The 20,400-nt window shown below is 38.7% G+C and overlaps 2 protein-coding genes and 1 pseudogene across 2 annotated transcripts; all 3 read left to right on the top strand.

Moving 5' to 3' along the window:
- The first annotated feature begins 1,374 nt into the window (after positions 1–1,374).
- LOC125884494 (uncharacterized) lies at positions 1,375–2,778 on the top strand. The gene is made up of 5 exons (XM_049569572.1): positions 1,375–1,420; positions 1,546–1,890; positions 2,079–2,186; positions 2,331–2,365; positions 2,516–2,778. Exons 1-5 carry the CDS (start codon positions 1,375–1,377, stop codon positions 2,636–2,638), a joined length of 657 nt encoding a protein of 218 aa, XP_049425529.1. The 3' UTR covers positions 2,639–2,778.
- Positions 2,779–9,201: 6,423 nt separating this feature from the next.
- Positions 9,202–10,652, top strand: LOC125884355 (uncharacterized; annotated as a pseudogene).
- Positions 10,653–16,987: 6,335 nt separating this feature from the next.
- On the top strand, positions 16,988–18,311 carry LOC125884495 (uncharacterized). The gene is made up of 5 exons (XM_049569573.1): positions 16,988–17,107; positions 17,233–17,577; positions 17,758–17,865; positions 17,999–18,033; positions 18,180–18,311. Exons 1-5 carry the CDS (start codon positions 17,032–17,034, stop codon positions 18,309–18,311), a joined length of 696 nt encoding a protein of 231 aa, XP_049425530.1. The 5' UTR covers positions 16,988–17,031.
- Positions 18,312–20,400: the final 2,089 nt, after the last annotated feature.

The following is a 20,400-nucleotide window of genomic DNA, read 5'->3' on the forward strand; positions in this document are numbered from 1 at the left end:
ATACATGTATTTTGTATTTTCAAATACAGAAAATACTTTTTTTCTTTTTCTTTTTAGTAGCGACCCGCAGCTCTATAGGTCATCTGTCAGTCGGTTGGTTGGTCTGTTGGTCAGTGGGTCCAACTTTTCGTGAATAACTAAAAAATTCCTTGACCAAAAGTGCTCAAAATTTGCATACTGCAACTAAAGACCATGAGTAACTATATCAGAGAGAATGCCCATGATTTGTCCATAGGTGGCGCTATACTAACCGATTCAAATGTTTTTATGAATAACTCAAAAAGTCCCTGACCAAAAACATCAAGCCAGTTGACATCTGTCACACTCAGATAAAAACAGACAATCTGTTGAACTTGGAAGACGTGAGCAGCAAGGTAGTCTACTGGTAGCGTGGGTCCATCCACGTGAGCAGCATGCCTGGCAAGTCTAGTCTAGCTGTGCTGTGAACTGTCCACCAACGGTCTAGCTAAACAGCAGCAAGATACTGTAGCTACTGTAGCTAGTTCACTTGTTTGCTGTTTAACTTTGAGCCTTTGGAGCCCTGTGTTCAACTTTTTAAAGAGAAAAAAATGCTAGGGACATGTAGGCTACCCTAAAATATTATTTATTGATTCAGATTTAGATTCAGACAACTTTATTGATCCCACGTGAGGCAATTTATTTGTAGCATACTCATCCCAACATACGATTTCTTATGTTATGCACAGTCCAGTAAAACAGACCACTAGGTCACTGAAGGGCACATTGAATGGCCCAAGTTTAATAAAACATATAGACAAAAAAATTTTAAAAAGTAAAAAACATTGTTACATCCAATATTATAAGAATGTGTAGCCTATTATTTTTGTTTTTTGATGCGTGGAGAAAATATTTTGAGTATTTTAAATACAAAATTACTCCACTCAAAAGTATTTTGTTACAAATTACGTTTGCTTTTTATCAGCCTTATCAAATACAAATGACAAAATACTCAAATGTAATTGAAATATGTATTTTAAATACAAGTAATAGAAATACTGCCCATGCCTGGGCATATGTACGGCGTAGGTATGGCGTCCATTTGACGCAGAAGTATAAATCTCGCTTTAACCAGCACTTTCAAAGCATTTGAATAGCTCTAGTCTCTTTCTCTGCCTAAAATAGCCCTGAGTTAGTTAAAGAATATGACTGACTGGTGTTCACACCATGATAGGCATCTGTGCAAGCCCACAAACTCTCCACACCACTCACCCCCACACTGAGATATAAAATTTACAAATAACATGGGTTTAACTTTGTGTCATATGATAAACTTCTTAAATCACACCTTCAGTGTGTGAGGGGGATGGGCTCAGTGTTGTTGAGCCGCATTGCATTGACATGATCAAACACACAATGAGGAACTTCACCATGGTCACACTTCCATTTCTGTGCAGCTTATGTAAGTACTGTCATTGAATTACTTCACAGCACTGACTGTATTGCTTACTGTTAATACGATTATATAAAGACACTGATCACATTCCTGTCAGCCAAATGATTAATAATTCTGTCTGTCTGTTTCAGGCTGGATCTGCGTCTCACTTTCTGAGTCTCAGACTGTGGAGGTTCAGTCGGGTGAAGAAGTCACACTGCTGTGCTCCAACTTTTCAAGTTCTCCCACTCAGATAATTTGGTTCAGAGTGGTCAGGAGATCCCAGCCCCACTGTGTCTCCTTCATGTACAAGCCTCGTGAACCTGCTTCACTCTGCCATGGATTTCAAAATGGAAACTTTGAAATGAGCTCCAACATCTCCACAGTTTTTCTCAAAATCAAACAAGTGAATTCATCTGACTCTGGGCTGTATTTCTGTGGCTACTACATAAGCAAAAACCCGCTTATTGTGGATGCAACATATTTAGAGGTTCAAGGTAAGATTGTTGTAAAGTTTGGTCTGTGGAGAAATTCATGATCTAGACTTAAATATTAGACTGTAGATTCATCAGATAGATTCAGTTTTGAATATTTCCTGCTTCACAAAAAAAAAACCTGTCAATCATTTGTGTCCATTTAAATATAGCAAAGTTTAAGTCTAATTTAACAATCTTTCTTGTTGAAGAGTTTGATGGAACAACAAAGTTGACGAGTGTGATCCTGGGAGGTCTGATTATTTTCCTCATTATGGTCATCATTTGCCTGGCTGTTAAAATCAGAAAGCTTCACAAAGGTAGTTTTACGTAGATTTAATATTTTTTCATATCATTCTTTCTTGTAACTTCATATTTAACAAAATGTATCAACAGCAATATTTATAACCAATGTTAATAAACTGACCACATTTTATTTCTGACATTTTATTTCTGTCATTCAGCTCATGTTGAAGAACAGAATCCACAACAGACGGAGGTGAAGTTTAATAATTTTCATTTTAAGATTTTTGTATTTTAGTGCTACAATCACTATGAGTCATTTGTCAGTTAAGGATAGGGTCTTTTTCTCATGTCTCAATGAATGCAGCTGTGTAAGAGGAGTAACTGAAAATTTTTGTATTCACAGACACAGAGCTCAGACGACCTGAACTATGCAGCTGTAACCTTTCGTCCAAAATCAAGAAGAAACCGCCAGCCTGCACCAGACAGAGAGGTGAAGTCAAATGCTATTTATTCAGCCACCAGATAGGAAGCACCTGAAACTGCAGCTCAAAGTGGAACTGATGTTTTATTATTAATACACTGGTTATCAAAGTTATATTATATTCTTATGTACAATATTCTTGTTCATGCTGAGTTTTAATACTTGTGCACTCACTTCCTTATTTGTACCTGTGTGTCATGCTTTTGACTGACTTACATTTCAGTCCCACAGGGGAGTAAAATGCATCATATGTGAACGAGTTACAATGTGGTGTACCACATGGAAACTGGCTGGGGCCATTGCTATTCTCGATCTTCCTGTTGTTCTATATCAACAAAGAGCACCTTCATATGCAGATGATACCACACTGTATTTACCATTTGTATCACCTGGGGAAATTGTCAAGTGCTTTGAAAAAGTTAATTACACTTGGTTGCAATGTGGCCTTGGAATAACAAGTTTGCTCTTAATCTATAAACACAAAATGTTTGGATCTAATTTCAGACTTAAACATAAGCCACAGCTAAAGTTGTCTGCGCAGGGAGTGCCTGTGGAACAAGTAAAGGAAACCAAACTCCTTCGAGGAATATTAAAGCCCAGATATTTTAAAACAACGGCAAAGAACTAGAGGCAACAAAGGCAGACCGTTGCATTGCCTCACCTCTGGTGTCTCAGCCAAAAAGTGGTATTTAAACATATCATAAAGACTGCAGCCAACAGCTGACTAGCACATACACTCTGCAGCTGAGTAAGAGGAAATAACTCACCATAGCAGCAGGCAGCGGTAGTCTGTATTCGTCATTCAAAAAGAGATAAAACAAAAGACCGACAAGACAGATTAAAGACGCTAGTTAGCTAGTTAGTACATTAGCAACACAACCCAATGTTGAAATAGCAAGGCATTCTTACCAAGCAACAGTGAACAATTACACAAACAATTATTAACTGTTTGTGCTAAATAGCTTAATGGCTAAAAAAAATAATCTTAGCTAAAAACAAATTTGTTTGGATCTCACTCCTTCTTGACTTAAGCTGTTTGTTTGCTTTCCTCACTTCTGTTTTGCTACTCATGCACTGAACTGAACTGCCAATCAGAGTAATATCTCTCAGTGACGGGCTCTTCTGGCTGCTATGCTTATTTAACATACTGAATTGACCAAAAATCAGGCAACAAGGGATGGATAGTGCCAATGGTGCTGGACACACCACAAAACTAGGGCAACAGATGCTCACTGACAGCCTAATGCTGACCAACAGCAGTCCATCAGCTTGGTGTTTCAGAGCCCCGACACACAGGAGTATTCAAAACTAATGCAAGGCAATGTGTTGTTATGTTCAGAGGAATGCAATTCTTGAATGGTTTGCCATTGACCTTTGTCACTTTAAGGTCATTTTGTGTCTTCATGTGATTTTTTTCTGCCTCTTTGGTCATTTTTGTGTCTCTCTGTAGTCATTTTGTCTCTTTGTAGTCATGTTTGTGTCTCTTTGTGATTTTTTTCTGCCTCTTTGTGGAAATTTGTGTTTTTGAGTCATTTTGTGTATTTCTGGTCTTTTTTTGTCCCTCTGTGGTCATTCTGTGTCTTTGTGGTCATTTTGTGTTTTTGTTTGTTTTGTCGCTTGTTGTGGGCCTTTGTCTCCTTGTTGTCTTTTTGTGTCTCTTTGTGGTCATCTTGAGTCTCTTTCTGGTCAGTATGTGTTAATTCAAGTGTCATTTGGGCCCCTGGGTCTGTTCCCTTGTAGACCTGGTCAGTAATCCATCCATGGTTGTGCGACTGTCAATTTTTGAGCTGTATCAAATGTTTTAATGAATGTTTGAAAATTGTGTGGGTACTTGTTGTCATTGATCAAATTATTGTCATTTGTAGTTTTATTGTACTTTGTTTTTATATTTTGCCTGTTTTCCTTTGCCTTTGATTGGATTTTTAATTAAATATTTGTTTTATTTTATGATGTAATGTTTACTTGTGTGGACACCATGAAGAATTGTTGCTACCTTGGTAGAAGGAAATGGGGATCCAAGTAAAAAGAGTGTTTCGGTTCTCTTATGATTAAGAGTTTGATGAGTTAGATGGAGGTCTGCAACAGTGCAGTTTCAAGTGTAACTTTTATTTCAACCATATAAAGACAGCTGAATGAAATACTATAACTCATATAAAAATAGTAACACCTCAATTGCTTGGCAGGAGGAGACAGCACAATGTGCTTTGAACACAACTGAGTTGAAAATTATGAGGCTTGTTAGATTAAAGTTCAGTCATGAAATGTATGTGATCATGAGTGTCAAAAGCACTGATCATTATTATCATGTTGGAAGAGGCTGGGTGATGTTGTATCACCATCATCTACGTCAAAAGTATACTGATAATTCCATCCGACAACAAAAAGCATCAGGAGTTCTGCATCAGAGAGAGAAGTGGAGCCAAATGTTAGTTACACTGCCACCTGACAGATCTAGGAAGCAGCTGGAACTGCAGCTCAACGTGGAGCTGATGCTTTGTCATGTTAACCTGCTGCTGTGCTTTGTGTGGGTGGCTGTGGGTTACAGTCACTTCACCTCTAACCTGTGTCTTCTTTTCTCTGTCTCGCTCTGACTTGCCTTTGAGCTCAAATTTGAGAACCAAAGTATATAATTGGTGTTTGATAGAGGACGAGCCTGTCCGCAGTCTCTTATAGCGAGGGTTGGATGAGGTCTGCAGCAGTGGAGGAGTGAGTGAGTGCATCACTTGTTTGACAGGAAGAGGTTAGGCCTGCGATGAAAGTCATCAGGCCTGATAACTCTGAAACAACATCTGAAGTGAAGCACAAACTGTCACAGACAATTTGAGCACAGCTTCAATATGATTTTCTTCCACAGATTATCTGTCTCATTTAGTGCTTTGTTAATATGGGGACAGTTGTAAATATGACAAAGGTTATTTTTTTTCAATAAAAGTTACCAACTAGCTTAAATGGCAAACTTTAGATGGTAAACTTCAGACAGGTAGTCGCTGGAAGCTGTTTCTCAATATGCTGGACAAATTCAGACTTCCTCTTCGGCAGATTACATTACCAATGTTTTTAGGGATGGAGATATTTTTTTTGTTTTTTTCATTGTCTTTTACCTCAGTAGTTCTTAAACTTTGTACACCACATGTTACCTCAGAAAATATTTGGTTCCCTAAGACACACCACATTATGACCACAGTTAAAATACAGTAGCGTAGGCCTTCCCTGTTCAGCCACAGAAGATACTGTCTATAAAATATTCTCCTCCTCATCCAAACTTCTCTTCCTAATAGTTCCATTTTGAGCCACAATTGCATTGAAAACATTCATTTTATCCTTTTTTGATAGCATCATATATACAGTGTATTCAAATCAATTGAATTACAATTTTTTTAAATAGTTTAGCAATTCCCCAGTGTACCACTAGAGAGAGCTCCCATACCAATAGTGGTACACCACAGTCTGAGAACCAGTGCTGTAGCTGCTAATGAAGAACAGAATACACATTAGAGTGAGGTAAATCAGATTTTTAAATGGTATTAAGACTGAGGTTTAATTAAGGGACAATTTTATCATTTTATGTTTTCTGGTTTAAAATGTGCTGGAATCACTCCAAGTAAGTGATCAGTGAATTATTTTATTTCTTCTCACCAACTCAGCTGGGTTTGATGTGAGACTGTAAATACTTTCATTCACCAAATCTGGACTCTGATGACCTGAAAGAAGAAACAGAGAGAGAGAGAGAGAGAGAGAGAGAGAGAGAGAGGAGTGGAACATTGTGTTATTCATGCTGTCAATGAACTGACTTAAAGGGACAGTTCACCCCAAAATTAAAAACAGATATTTTCTTCTTATCTGTGGTGTTTAGTTTATTATCAGGCTGTGTTTAGAACATGACAGGTCACAGCAAAGCTGCAGCAAGTGCAGTTCCCATCCATCTGTCTCTACTTCAGAAAAACAATGTTTGTATTGTACATTTTTGCAGACCTCAGATACTTTACATTTGTAGGCTTACATTGTCTTGTAGCGGATATGTTGAAACTTAATGTTTCTCAGCAACAATGTGGTGAAGGTGTGGTTATGTTTAGCTACAAAAAACATTTGGTTTGGAAGAGATCATGTTTTGCCTTAAAACAGCCATGTGTTGTGGCACTAATGCCGCAGTAATGCAAGAAGGGGATGTTAAAAAAAGGTTTGTATCAGGGTGAAGGTTAGGCGTAACCCTAACCCCTAACTCTCACCCTAACTAACACCCTAAGTTTGGTGGCCCAGACACCACTAGAAGATGACATAATGTGTCAGTGAAAAGCATGGTTTAGTGGCCTTGCAGTTTTAATATATTTACAATATGTTCAGGAACATGAACAGCAAGGAAAAATGTTCATTTTGATGTCCATGATTTCTACAAGCAATCATGTCCTTTGGCCCTTTTGTTTAGGGCTTTTTGGGGTAACTTTTTCATACAGAACAGAATGAGGAAAATGGAAATCTGGGCAGGTAAAATTGCGGATTTATGACTAGAATTATCATCACAGGATTGTATGGCTCCATAAATCAGTCAAGTGGCACTTGCAGTTTAAATCCATGTCTGTGAAAACATGGATGCCTCACACACATCAATTCAGTATCTGACCGTATGTCTCCCCTTCTGTTCCTGAGATATTATGCTGAAAAATGGCCAGAAAAGTGTTTTTGCTGAAGATTATGATGTCACAATGAAGTTGACCTTTGACCTTTTGAATAAAGTGTCATCACTTTATTATTTTATCCTATTAGACATTTGTGGCAAATTTGGTCAAAGTAAGTGTATGAATTCTTGAGTCATGGCAAAAAAAAACATGTTTTGTGAGGTTACATTGGCCTAGTCAGTGATCTAGGCAGTTCAGCATTGGGTCCAAGTCAGTGGCGGCTGCTGGTCTTTCTAGGAGGGGAAGCTCATTTTCAGCCTACATCATAAAATGTGTCTGTTTATTTATACGTAAATTCTACCCTCTGGGGCTGCTGTGCAAGGCTAGTGTGACCGCCTGTGAGTGCTTTGGGATGGTGGAGGGGCTCACAGCAGCACCTGCTGCTTGCTGGGGACAGTAACACGAATACAGTCTCCAGTAACACCAGAAAAAGATGCTAGATTTGTCACTAGTCGTTTTTAACAAAGAAGAAGTCACTAAGAGGATTGGAGAAGTCTCCAGATCAACGTGGAACAACGGAATGAAACTTGAAAAATGCTCCAGTGGTGGTTTATATTTCAAGATCGCTGATGCGCTCATTTCGCTGTCAATCAAAAAGGGATTCAGCCTCAGATGGATCATCCAATCATCATGCAGAAACCCAGTGTCCAGGCCAGCTGAGGCCAGCCCACTGCCCCATAGACCCCCAGAGACGCTGAGCATCCGATGGGTGGGACAAAACCGAGCATTTATCCAGTGACTGTCTAGTTTCGCTGGAGTGGAACAACCCACTCTATGCTTCACCACTGAAGTCTTTGGACACTGAGCTTCAACACTGTTTGATGCACTGTGACGCTACAGGAATGAATGAGAAGAAAGTCGCGTCAGTGACCTGTGATAAGTAGCTGATTCTGAAAAAAAGTTGAACGCGTTCTAGCGCGTATTTAGTCAATGAAATGTAAACACAACAGTGCATATTTGACCACTTATTTTTGACATTTTAGGAGAAGCTGAGCTTCCTTTGCAGTCTTAGAGCAATCGCCACTGGTCCAAGTGGACGTTTGTGCCAAATTGAAGAAATTCCCTCAAGGTGTTCTTGAGATATCACGTTCACAAGAATGGGACAAACATACAGACAGACAATGGGACAGATGGATGGGTGGATGATCAACCCAGCTCACAAGGTTCACTGACAAAACAACAGTCTTATACTAAACGCATTTTCCAAACAACTATAACATGCTAACGTTACAAACCTATGGCATTTTACATTGTATAAATTACACTAGCAACTAGCAGAGGTTTCCTCTACTCATATGAAGCCAGGATAAGTCACACACAAGACTTAAAATGCTATTCTGTGGAGGCTTGATTGTCTTCACAATTGATTGCTTTCTATCTGTGAAATAAAAGTAAATAAATGCTTCGTTTCCACTGAGGGAAATGGTTTCAGCTTACAAAGATAGACAGGAGATCTGTGTCACTGCAACATGTAGTTACATTTCTAGGGAGGTGCACGTCAGACTACAGTGCAGGCTACAGTGTAGGCTACGGTGTAGGTTATGGCATTGGTCACAGTGTAGGTAGGGCGTAGGCTACGGTATAGGTTACAGCATAGGTAGGGCGTAGGTACGGCGTCCATTTGACGCAGAAGTATGAATCTCCCTTTAACCAGCACTTTCAAAGCATTTGAATAGCTCTAGTCTCTTTCTCTGCCTAAAATAGCCCTGAGTTAGTTAAAGAATATGACTGACTGGTGTTCACACCATGATAGGCATCTGTGCAAGCCCACAAACTCTCCACACCACTCACCCCCACACTGAGATATAAAATTTACAAATAACATGGGTTTAACTTTGTGTCATATGATAAACTTCTTTAACCACACCTTCAGTGTGTGAGGGGGACGGGCTCAGTGTTGTTGAGATGCGTTGCATTGACATGATCAAACACACAATGAGGAACTTCACCATGGTCACACTTCTATTTCTGTGCAGCTTATGTAAGTACTGTCATTGAATTACTTCACAGCACTGACTGTATTGCTTACTGTTAATACGATTATATAAAGACACTGATCACATTCCTGTCAGCCAAATGATTAATAATTCTGACTGTCTGTTTCAGGCTGGATCTGCGTCTCACTTTCTGAGTCTCAGACTGTGGAGGTTCAGTCGGGTGAAGAAGTCACACTGCTGTGCTCCAACTTTTCAAGTTCTCCCACTCAGATAATTTGGTTCAGAGTGGTCAGGAGATCCCAGCCCCACTGTGTCTCCTTCATGTACAAGCCTCGTGAGCCTGCTTCACTCTGCCATGGATTTCAAAATGGAAACTTTGAAATGAACTCCAACATCTCCACAGTTTTTCTCAAAATCAAACAAGTGAATTCGTCTGACTCTGGGCTGTATTTCTGTGGCTACTACATAGGCAAAAAACCACTGATTGTGGATGCAACATATGTAGAAGTTCAAGGTAAGTCTTTTCATTGAGGTGGCTTTTTGATAGAATACTATCAATCTAACATTTAAAATTGGTGAAATTCATGATCATGATTTTGAATATTTCCTGCTTCACAAAAAATTCTGTCAATCATGTTTGTCCATTTAAATATAGCAAAGTTTAAGTCTAATTTAACAATCTTTCTTGTTGAAGAGTTTGATGGAACAACAAAGTTGACGAGTGTGATCCTGGGAGGTCTGATTATTTTCCTCATTATGGTCATCATTTGTCTGGCTGTTAAAATCAAAAAGCTTCACTAAGGTAATTTTACGTAGATTTACTATATTTTCACATCATTATTTCTTGTTACTTCATATTTAACAAAATGTATCAACAGCAATATTTATAACCAGTGTTAAAAAAACTGACCAGACATATCATTTCTGTCATTCAGCTCATGCTGAAGAACAGAATACACAATGGACAGAGGTGAAGTTTATTAAGTTTCATTTAACATTTTTGTATTTTAGTGCTAAATCCCAAAAGACATTTGTCAGTTAAGGATATTGTCTTTTTTTCATTTCTCATACACTCAGCTGTGTGAGAGGAGTAACTGAAAATATTTGTATTCACAGACTCAGAGCTCAGACGACCTGAACTATGCAGCTGTAACCTTTCGTCCAAAATCAAAAAGAAACCACCAGCCTGCACCAGACAGAGAAGTGAAGCCAAATGCTATTTATTCAGCCACCAGATAGGAAGCACCTGAAACTGCAGCTCAAAGTGGAACTGATGTTTTATTATTAATACACTGGTTATCAAAGTTATATTATATTCTTATGTACAATATTCTTGTTCATGCTGAGTTTTAATACTTGTGCACTCACTTCCTTATTTGTACCTGTGTGTCATGCTTTTGATTGACTTACATTTCAGTCCCACAGGGGAGTAAAATGCATCATATGTGAACGAGATACAATGTGGTGTACCACATGGAAACTGGCTGGGGCCATTGCTATTCTCGATCTTCCTGTTGTTCTATATCAACAAAGAGCACCTTCATATGCAGATGATACCACACTGTATTTACCATTAGTATCACCTGGGGAAATTGTCAAGTGCTTTGAAAAATGTAATTACACTTGGTTGCAATGTGGCCTTGGAATAACAAGTTTGCTCTTAATCTATAAACACAAAATGTTTGGATCTAATTTCAGACTTAAACATAAGCCACAGCTAAAGTTGTCTGCGCAGGGAGTGCCTGTGGAACAAGTAAAGGAAACCAAACTCCTTCGAGGAATATTAAAGCCCAGACACTTTAAAACAACAGCAAAGAACTAGTGGCGACAAAGGCAGACCGTTGCATTGCCTCACCTCTGGTGTCTCAGCCAAAAAGTGGTATTTAAACATATCATAAAGACTGCAGCCAACAGCTGACGAGCACAAACACTCTGCAGCTGAGTAAGAGGAAATAACTCACCATAGCAGCAGGCAGCGGTAGTCTGTATTTGTCATTCAAAAAGAGAAAAAACAAAAGACCGACAAGACAGATTAAAGACGCTAGTTAGCTAGTTACCTAGTTAGTACATTAGCAGCACAACCCAGTGTTGAAATAACAAAGCATTCTTACCAAGCAACAGTGAACAATTACACAAACAATTATTAACTGTTTCTGCTAAATAGCTTAATGGCTAAATTTTTTGTGTATTTCTGGTCTTTTTTGTCCCTCTGTAGTCATTCTGTGTCTTTGTGGTCATTTTTTGTACTTGTTGTCATTGATCAAATTATTGTCATTAGTAGTTTTATTGTACTTTGTTTTTATAGTTTGCCTGTTTTTCTTTGCCTTTGATTGGATTTTTAATTAAATATTTGTTTTATTTTTATGATGTAATGTTTACTTGTGTGGACACCATGAAGAACTGTTGCTACCTTGGTAGAAGGAAATGGGGATCCAAACAGATTTTTAAAAGGTAATGATATTTGACGTATGAAGATCAAGTAAAAAGAGTGTTTCGGTTCTCTTATGATTAAGAGTTTGATGAGTTAGATGGAGGTCTGCAACAGTGCAGTTTCAAGTGTAGCTTTTATTTCAACCATATAAAGACAGCTGAATGAAATACTATAACTCATATAAAAACAGTAACACCTCAATTGCTTGGTAGGAGGAGACAGCACAATGTGCTCTGAACACAACTGAGTTGAAAATTATGAGGCTTGTTAGATTAAAGTTCAGTCATGAAATGTATGTGATCATGAGTGTCAAAAGCACTGATCATTATTATCATGTTGGAAGAGGCTGGGTGATGTTGTATCACCATCATCTACGTCAAAAGTATACTGATAATTCCATCCGACAACAAAAAGCATCAGGAGTTCTGCATCAGAGAGAGAAGTGGAGCCAAATGTTAGTTACACTGCCACCTGACAGATCTAGGAAGCAGCTGGAACTGCAGCTCAACGTGGAGCTGATGCTTTGTCATGTTAACCTGCTGCTGTGCTTTGTGTGGGTGGCTGTGGGTTACAGTCACTTCACCTCTAACCTGTGTCTTCTTTTCTCTGTCTCGCTCTGACTTGCCTTTGAGCTCAAATTTGAGAACCAAAGTATATAATTGGTGTTTGATAGAGGACGAGCCTGTCCGCAGTCTCTTATAGCAAGGGTTAGATGAGGTCTTCAGCAGTGGAGGAGTGAGTGAGTGCATCACTTGTTTGACAGGAAGAGGTTAGGCCTGCGGTGAAAGTCATCAGGCCTGATAACTCTGAAACAAGGTCTGAAGTGAAGCACAAACTGTCAGAGACTATTTGAGCACAGCTTCAATATGATTTTCTTCCACAGATTATCTGTCTCATTTAGTGCTTTGTTAATATGGGGACAGTTGTAAATATGACAAAGGTTATTTTCTTCAGTAAAAGTTACCAACTAGCTTAAATGGCAAACCTTTGATGGTAAACTTCAGACAGGTAGTTGTTGAAAGCTGTTTCTCAATATGCTGGACAAATTCAGACTTCCTCTTCGGCAGATTACATTACCAATGTTTTTAGGGATGGAGATATATTTTTTTCTTTGTCTTTTACCTCAGTAGTTCTTAAACTTTGTACACCACATGTTACCTCAGAAAATATTTGGTTCCCTAAGACCCACCACATTATGACCACAGTTAAAATACAGTAGCGTAGGCCTTCCCTGTTCAGCCACAGAAGATACTGTCTATAAAATATTCTCCTCCTCATCCAAACTTCTCTTCCTAATAGTTCCATTTTGAGCCACAATTGCATTGAAAACATTCATTTTATCCTTTTTTTGATAGCATCATATATACAGTATATTTAAATCAATTGAATTAAATTTTTTTAAATAGTTTAGCAATTCCCCAGTGTACCACTAGAGAGAGCTCCCATACCAATAGTGGTACACCACAGTCTGAGAACCAGTGCTGTAGCTGCTAATGAAGAACAGAATACACATTAGAGTGAGGTAAATCAGATTTTTAAATGGTATTAAGACTGAGGTTTAATTGTGTTTAGAACATGACAGGTCACAGCAAAGCTGCAGCAAGTGCAGTTCCCATCCATCTGTCTCTACTTCAGAAAAACAATGTTTGCATTGTACATTTTTGCAGACCTCAGATACTTTACATTTGTAGGCTTACATTGTCTTGTAGCGGATATGTTGAAACTTAATGTTTCTCAGCAACAATGTGGTGAAGGTGTGGTTATGTTTAGCTACAAAAAAACATTTGGTTTGGAAGAGATCATGTTTTGCCTTAAAACAGCCATGTGTTGTGGCACTAATGCTGCAGTAATGCAGGGAGGGGACGTTAAAAAAGGGTTTGTATCAGGGTGAAGGTTAGGCGTAACCCTAGCCCCTAACTCTCACCCTAACTCCAAGTTTGGTGGCCCAGACACCACTAGGAGATGACATAATGTGTCAGTGAAAAGCATGGTTTAGTGGCCTTGCAGTTTTTAATATATTTACAATATGTTCAGGAACATGAACAGCAAGGAAAAATGTTCATTTTGATGTCCATGATTTCTACAAGCAATCATGTCCTTTGGCCCTTTTGTTTAGGGCTTTTTGGGGTAACTTTTTCATACAGAACAGAATGAGGAAAATGGAAATCTGGGCAGGTAAAATTGCAGATTTATGACTAGAATTATCATCACAGGACTGTATGGCTCCATAAATCAGTCAAGTGGCACTTGCAGTTTAAATCCATGTCTGTGAAAACATGGATGCCTCACACACATCAATTCAGTATCTGACCGTATGTCTCCCCTTCTGTTCCTGAGATATTATGCTGAAAAATGGCCAGAAAAGTGTTTTTGCTGAAGATTATGATGTCACAATGAAGTTGACCTTTGACCTTTTGAATAAAGTGTCATCACTTTATTATTTTATCCTATTAGACATTTGTGGCAAATTTGGTCAAAGTAAGTGTATGAATTCTTGAGTCATGGCAAAAAAAAACATGTTTTGTGAGGTCACATTGGCCTAGTCAGTGATCTAGGCAGTTCAGCATTGGGTCCAAGTCAATGGCGGCTGCTGGTCTTTCTAGGAGGGGAAGCTCATTTTCGGCCTACATCATAAAATGTGTCTGTTTATTTATACGTAAATTCTACCCTCTGGGGCTGCTGTGCAAGGCTAGTGTGACCGCCTGTGAGTGCTTTGGGATGGTGGAGGGACTCACAGCAGCACCTGCTGCTTGCTGGGGACAGTAACTGCAGAGCGACAGAAGTCAGAGTCTCCAAACACGAGTACAGTCTCCAGTAACACCAGAAAAAGATGCTAGATTTGTCACTAGTCGTTTTTAACAAAGAAGAAGTCACTAAGAGGATTGGAGAAGTCTCCAGATCAACGTGGAACAACGGAATGAAACTTGAAAAATGCTCCAGTGGTGGTTTATATTTCAAGATCGCTGATCGCTCATTTCGCTGTCAATCAAAAGGGATTCAGCCTCAGATGGATCATCCAATCATCATGCAGAAACCCAGTGTCCAGGCCAGCTGAGGCCAGCCCACTGCCCCATAGACCCCAGAGACGCTGAGCATCCGATGGGTGGGACAAAACCGAGCATTTATCCAGTGACTGTCTAGTTTCGCTGGAGTGGAACAACCCACTCTATGCTTCACCACTGAAGTCTTTGGACACTGAGCTTCAACACTGTTTGATGCACTGTGACGCTACAGGAATGAATGAGAAGAAAGTCGCGTCAGTGACCTGTGATAAGTAGCTGATTCTGAAAAAAAGTTGAACGCGTTCTAGCGCATATTTAGTCAATGAAATGTAAACACAACAGTGCATATTTGACCACTTATTTTTTGACATTTTAGGGGAAGCTGAGCTTCCTTTGCAGTCTCAGAGCAATCGCCACTGGTCCAAGTGGACGTTTGTGCCAAATTGAAGAAATTCCCTCAAGGTGTTCTTGAGATATCACGTTCACAAGAATGGGACAAACATACAGACAATGGGACAGATGGATGGGTGGATGATCAACCCAGCTCACAAGGTTCACTGACAAAACAACAGTCTTATACTAAACGCATTTTCCAAACAACTATAACATGCTAACGTTACAAACCTATGGCATTTTACATTTTATAAATTACACTAGCAACTAGCAGAGGTTTCCTCCACTCATATGAAGCCAGGATAAGTCACACACAAGACTTAAAATGTTATTCTGTGGAGGCTTTATTGTCTTCACAATTTATTGTTTTCTATCTGTGAAATAAAAGTAAATAAATGCTTCGTTTCCACTGAGGGAAATGGTTTCAGCTTACAAAGATAGACAGGAGATCTGTGTCACTGCAACGTGTAGTTACATTTCTAGGGAGGTGCACGTCAGACTACAGTGCAGGCTACAGTGTAGGCTACGGTGTAGGTTATGGCATTGGTCACAGTGTAGGTAGGGCGTAGGTATGGTATAGGCAGAGATGGGCAAAAATACATCAAAATGTATCTTGATACAAAATACAAAATACCCCTCAAATAAATGTACCAAAATAAAATACATGTGTTTTGTATTTTCAAATACAGAAAATACTTTTTTTCTTTTTCTTTTTAGTAGCGACCCGCAGCTCTATAGGTCACTCTGTCAGTCGGTTGGTTGGTCTGTTGGTCAGTGGGTCCAACTTTTCGTGAATAACTAAAAAATTCCTTGACCAAAAGTGCTCAAAATTTGCATACTGCAACTAGAGACCATGAGTAACTATATCAGAGAGAATGCCCATGATTTGTCCATAGGTGGCGCTATACTAACCGATTCAAATGTTTTTATGAATAACTCAAAAAGTCCCTGACCAAAAACATCAAGCCAGTTGACATCTGTCACACTCAGATAAAAACAGACAATCTGTTGAACTTGGAAGATGTGAGCAGCAAGGTAGTCTACTGGTAGCGTGGGTCCATCCACGTGAGCAGCATGCCTGGCAAGTCTAGTCTAGCTGTGTTGTGAACTGTCCACCAACGGTCTAGCTAAACAGCAGCAAGATACTGTAGCTACTGTAGCTAGTTCACTTGTTTGCTGTTTAACTTTGAGCCTTTGGAGCCCTGTGTTCAACTTTTAAAGAGAAAAAAATGCTAGGGACATGTAGGCTACCCTAAAATATTATTTATTGATTCAGATTTAGATTCAGACAACTTTATTGATCCCACGTGAGGCAATTTATTTGTAGCATACTCATCCCAACATACGATTTCTTATGTTATGCACAGTCCAGTAAAACAGACCACTAGGTCACTGAAGGGCACATTGAATGGCCCAAGTTTAATAAAACATATAGACAAAAAAATTTTAAAAAGTAAAAAACATTGTTACATCCAATATTATAAGAATGTGTAGCCTATTATTTTTGTTTTTGATCGTGGAGAAAATATTTTGAGTATTTTAAATACAAAATTACTCCACTCAAAAGTATTTTGTTACAAATTACGTTTGCTTTTTATCAGCCTTATCAAATACAAATGACAAAATACTCAAATGTAATTGAAATATGTATTTTAAATACAAGTAATAGAAATACTGCCCATGCCTGGGCATATGTACGGCGTAGGTACGGCGTCCATTTGACGCAGAAGTATGAATCTCCCTTTAACCAGCACTTTCAAAGCATTTGAATAGCTCTAGTCTCTTTCTCTGCCTAAAATAGCCCTGAGTTAGTTAAAGAATATGACTGACTGGTGTTCACACCATGATAGGCATCTGTGCAAGCCCACAAACTCTCCACACCACTCACCCCCACACTGAGATATAAAATTTACAAATAACATGGGTTTAACTTTGTGTCATATGATAAACTTCTTAAACCACACCTTCAGTGTGTGAGGGGGACGGGCTCAGTGTTGTTGAGATGCGTTGCATTGACATGATCAAACACACAATGAGGAACTTCACCATGGTCACACTTTTACTTCTGTGCAGCTTATGTAAGTACTGTCATTGAATTACTTCACAGCACTGACTGTATTGCTTACTGTTAATACGATTATATAAAGACACTGATCACATTCCTGTCAGCCAAATGATTAATAATTCTGTCTGTCTGTTTCAGGCTGGATCTGCGTCTCACTTTCTGAGTCTCAGACTGTGGAGGTTCAGTCGGGTGAAGAAGTCACACTGCTGTGCTCCAACTTTTCAAGTTCTCCCACTCAGATAATTTGGTTCAGAGTGGTCAGGAGATCCCAGCCCCACTGTGTCTCCTTCATGTACAAGCCTCGTGAGCCTGCTTCACTCTGCCATGGATTTCAAAATGGAAACTTTGAAATGAGCTCCAACATCTCCACAGTTTTTCTCAAAATCAAACAAGTGAATTCATCTGACTCTGGGCTGTATTTCTGTGGCTACTACATAGGCAAAAAACCACTTATTGTGGATGCAACATATGTAGAAGTTCAAGGTAAGTCTTTTCATTGAGGTGGCTTTTTGATAGAATACTATCAATCTAACATTTAAAATTGGTGAAATTCATGATCATGATTTTGAATATTTCCTGCTTCACAAAAAATTCTGTCAATCATGTTTGTCCATTTAAATATAGCAAAGTTTAAGTCTAATTTAACAATCTTTCTTGTTGAAGAGTTTGATGGAACAACAAAGTTGACGAGTGTGATCCTGAGAGGTCTGATTATTTTCCTCATTATGGTCATCATTTGTCTGGCTGTTAAAATCAGAAAGCTTCACAAAGGTAGTTTTACGTAGATTTACTATATTTTCACATCATTATTTCTTGTTACTTCATATTTAACAAAATGTATCAACAGCAATATTTATAACCAGTGTTAAAAAAACTGACCAGACATATCATTTCTGTCATTCAGCTCATGCTGAAGAACAGAATACACAATGGACAGAGGTGAAGTTTATTAAGTTTCATTTAACATTTTTGTATTTTAGTGCTAAATCCTAAAAGACATTTGTCAGTTAAGGATATTGTCTTTTTTTCATTTCTCATACACTCAGCTGTGTGAGAGGAGTAACTGAAAATATTTGTATTCACAGACTCAGAGCTCAGACGACCTGAACTATGCAGCTGTAACCTTTCGTCCAAAATCAAAAGAAACGCCAGCCTGCACCAGACAGAGAAGTGAAGCCAAATGCTATTTATTCAGCCACCAGATAGGAAGCACCTGAAACTGCAGCTCAAAGTGGAACTGATGTTTTATTATTAATACACTGGTTATCAAAGTTATATTATATTCTTATGTACAATATTCTTGTTCATGCTGAGTTTTAATACTTGTGCACTCACTCTCTTATTTGTACCTGTGTGTCATGCTTTTGATTGACTTACATTTCAGTCCCACAGGGGAGTAAAATGCATCATATGTGAATGAGATACAATGTGGTGTACCACATGGAAACTGGCTGGGGCCATTGCTATTCTCAATCTTCCTGTTGTTCTATATCAACAAAGAGCACCTTCATATGCAGATGATACCACACTGTATTTACCATTAGTATCACCTGGGGAAATTGTCAAGTGCTTTGAAAAATGTAATTACACTTGGTTGCAATGTGGCCTTGGAATAACAAGTTTGCTCTTAATCTATAAACACAAAATGTTTGGATCTAATTTCAGACTTAAACATAAGCCACAGCTAAAGTTGTCTGCGCAGGGAGTGCCTGTGGAACAAGTAAAGGAAACCAAACTCCTTAGGGGAATATTAAAGCCCAGACACTTTAAAACAACAGCAAAGAACTAGTGGCAACAAAGGCAGACCGTTGCATTGCCTCACCTCTGGTGTCTCAGCCAAAAAGTGGTATTTAAACATACCATAAAGACTGCAGCCAACAGCTGACGAGCACAAACACTCTGCAGCTGAGTAAGAGGAAATAACTCACCATAGCAGCAGGCAGCGGTAGTCTGTATTCGTCATTCAAAAAGAGAAAAAACAAAAGACCGACAAGACAGATTAAAGACGCTAGTTAGCTAGTTAGTACATTAGCAACATGAACCCAATGTTGAAATAACAAAGCATTCTTACCAAGCAACAGTGAACAATTACACAAACAATTATTAACTGTTTCTGCTAAATAGCTTAATGGCTAAAAAAAAATAAATAATCTTAGCTAAAAACAAATTTGTTTGGATCTCACTCCTTCTTGACTTAAGCTGTTTGTTTGCTTTCCTCACTTCTGTTTTGCTACTCATGCACTGAACTGAACTGCCAATCAGAGTAATATCTCTCAGTGACGGGCTCTTCTGGCTGCTATGCTTATTTAACATGCTGAATTGACCAAAAATCAGGCAACAAGGGATGGATAGTGCCAATGGTGCTGGACACACCACAAAACTAGGGCAACAGATGCTCACTGACAGCCTAATGCTGACCAACAGCAGTCCATCAGCTTGGTGTTTCAGAGCCCCGACACACAGGAGTATTCAAAACTAATGCAAGGCAATGTGTTGTTATGTTCAGAGGAATGCAATTCTTGAATGGTTTGCCATTGACCATTGTCGCTTTAAAGTCATTTTGTGTCTTCTTGTGATTTTTTTCTGCCTCTTTGGTCATTTTTGTGTCTCTCTGTAGTCATTTTGTCTCTTTGTAGTCATGTTTGTGTCACTTTAAGGTCATTTTGTGTCTTCTTGTGATTTTTTTTCTGCCTCTTTGTGGAAATTTGTCTTTCTGAGTCATTTTGTGTATTTCTGGTCTTTTTTTGTCCCTCTGTGGTCATTCTGTGTCTTTGTGGTCATTTTGTGTTTTTGTTTGTTTTGTCACTTGTTGTGGGTCTTTGTCTCCTTGTTGTCTTTTTGTGTCTCTTTCTGGTCAGTATGTGTTAATTCAAGTGTCATTTGGGCCCCTGGGTCTGTTCCCTTGTAGACCTGGTCAGTAATCCATCCATGATTGCGCTACTGTCAATTTTTGAGCTGTATCAAATGTTTAAATGAATGTTTGAAAATTGTGTGGGTACTTGTTGTCATTGTTCAAATTATTGTCATTAGTAGTTTTATTGTACTTTGTTTTTATAGTTTGCCTGTTTTTCTTTGCCTTTGATTGGATTTTTAATTAAATATTTGTTTTATTTTTATGATGTAATGTTTACTTGTGTGGACACCATGAAGAACTGTTGCTACCTTGGTAGAAGGAAATGGGGATCCAAACAGATTTTTAAAAGGTAATGATATTTGACGATGAAGATCAAGTAAAAAGAGTGTTTCGGTTCTCTTATGATTAAGAGTTTGATGAGTTAGATGGAGGTCTGCAACAGTGCAGTTTCA

Source organism: Epinephelus fuscoguttatus, linkage group LG23 (assembly GCF_011397635.1).
Source record: "Epinephelus fuscoguttatus linkage group LG23, E.fuscoguttatus.final_Chr_v1".
NCBI classification, from domain to species: Eukaryota; Metazoa; Chordata; class Actinopteri; order Perciformes; family Serranidae; genus Epinephelus; species Epinephelus fuscoguttatus.

Bases quoted from the DNA above. Each gene is read 5' to 3' on its own strand.
- LOC125884494 (XM_049569572.1), top strand. From the start codon at position 1,375: ATGAGGAACTTCACCATGGTCACACTTCCATTTCTGTGCAGCTTAT. The intron at 1,421-1,545 runs GTAAGTACTGTC...TGTCTGTTTCAG, and splicing joins TCCATTTCTGTGCAGCTTAT to GCTGGATCTGCGTCTCACTT. The intron at 1,891-2,078 runs GTAAGATTGTTG...TTCTTGTTGAAG, and splicing joins AACATATTTAGAGGTTCAAG to AGTTTGATGGAACAACAAAG.
- LOC125884495 (XM_049569573.1), top strand. From the start codon at position 17,032: ATGCGTTGCATTGACATGATCAAACACACAATGAGGAACTTCACCATG. The intron at 17,578-17,757 runs GTAAGTCTTTTC...TTCTTGTTGAAG, and splicing joins AACATATGTAGAAGTTCAAG to AGTTTGATGGAACAACAAAG. The intron at 18,034-18,179 runs GTGAAGTTTATT...TTGTATTCACAG, and splicing joins AGAATACACAATGGACAGAG to ACTCAGAGCTCAGACGACCT.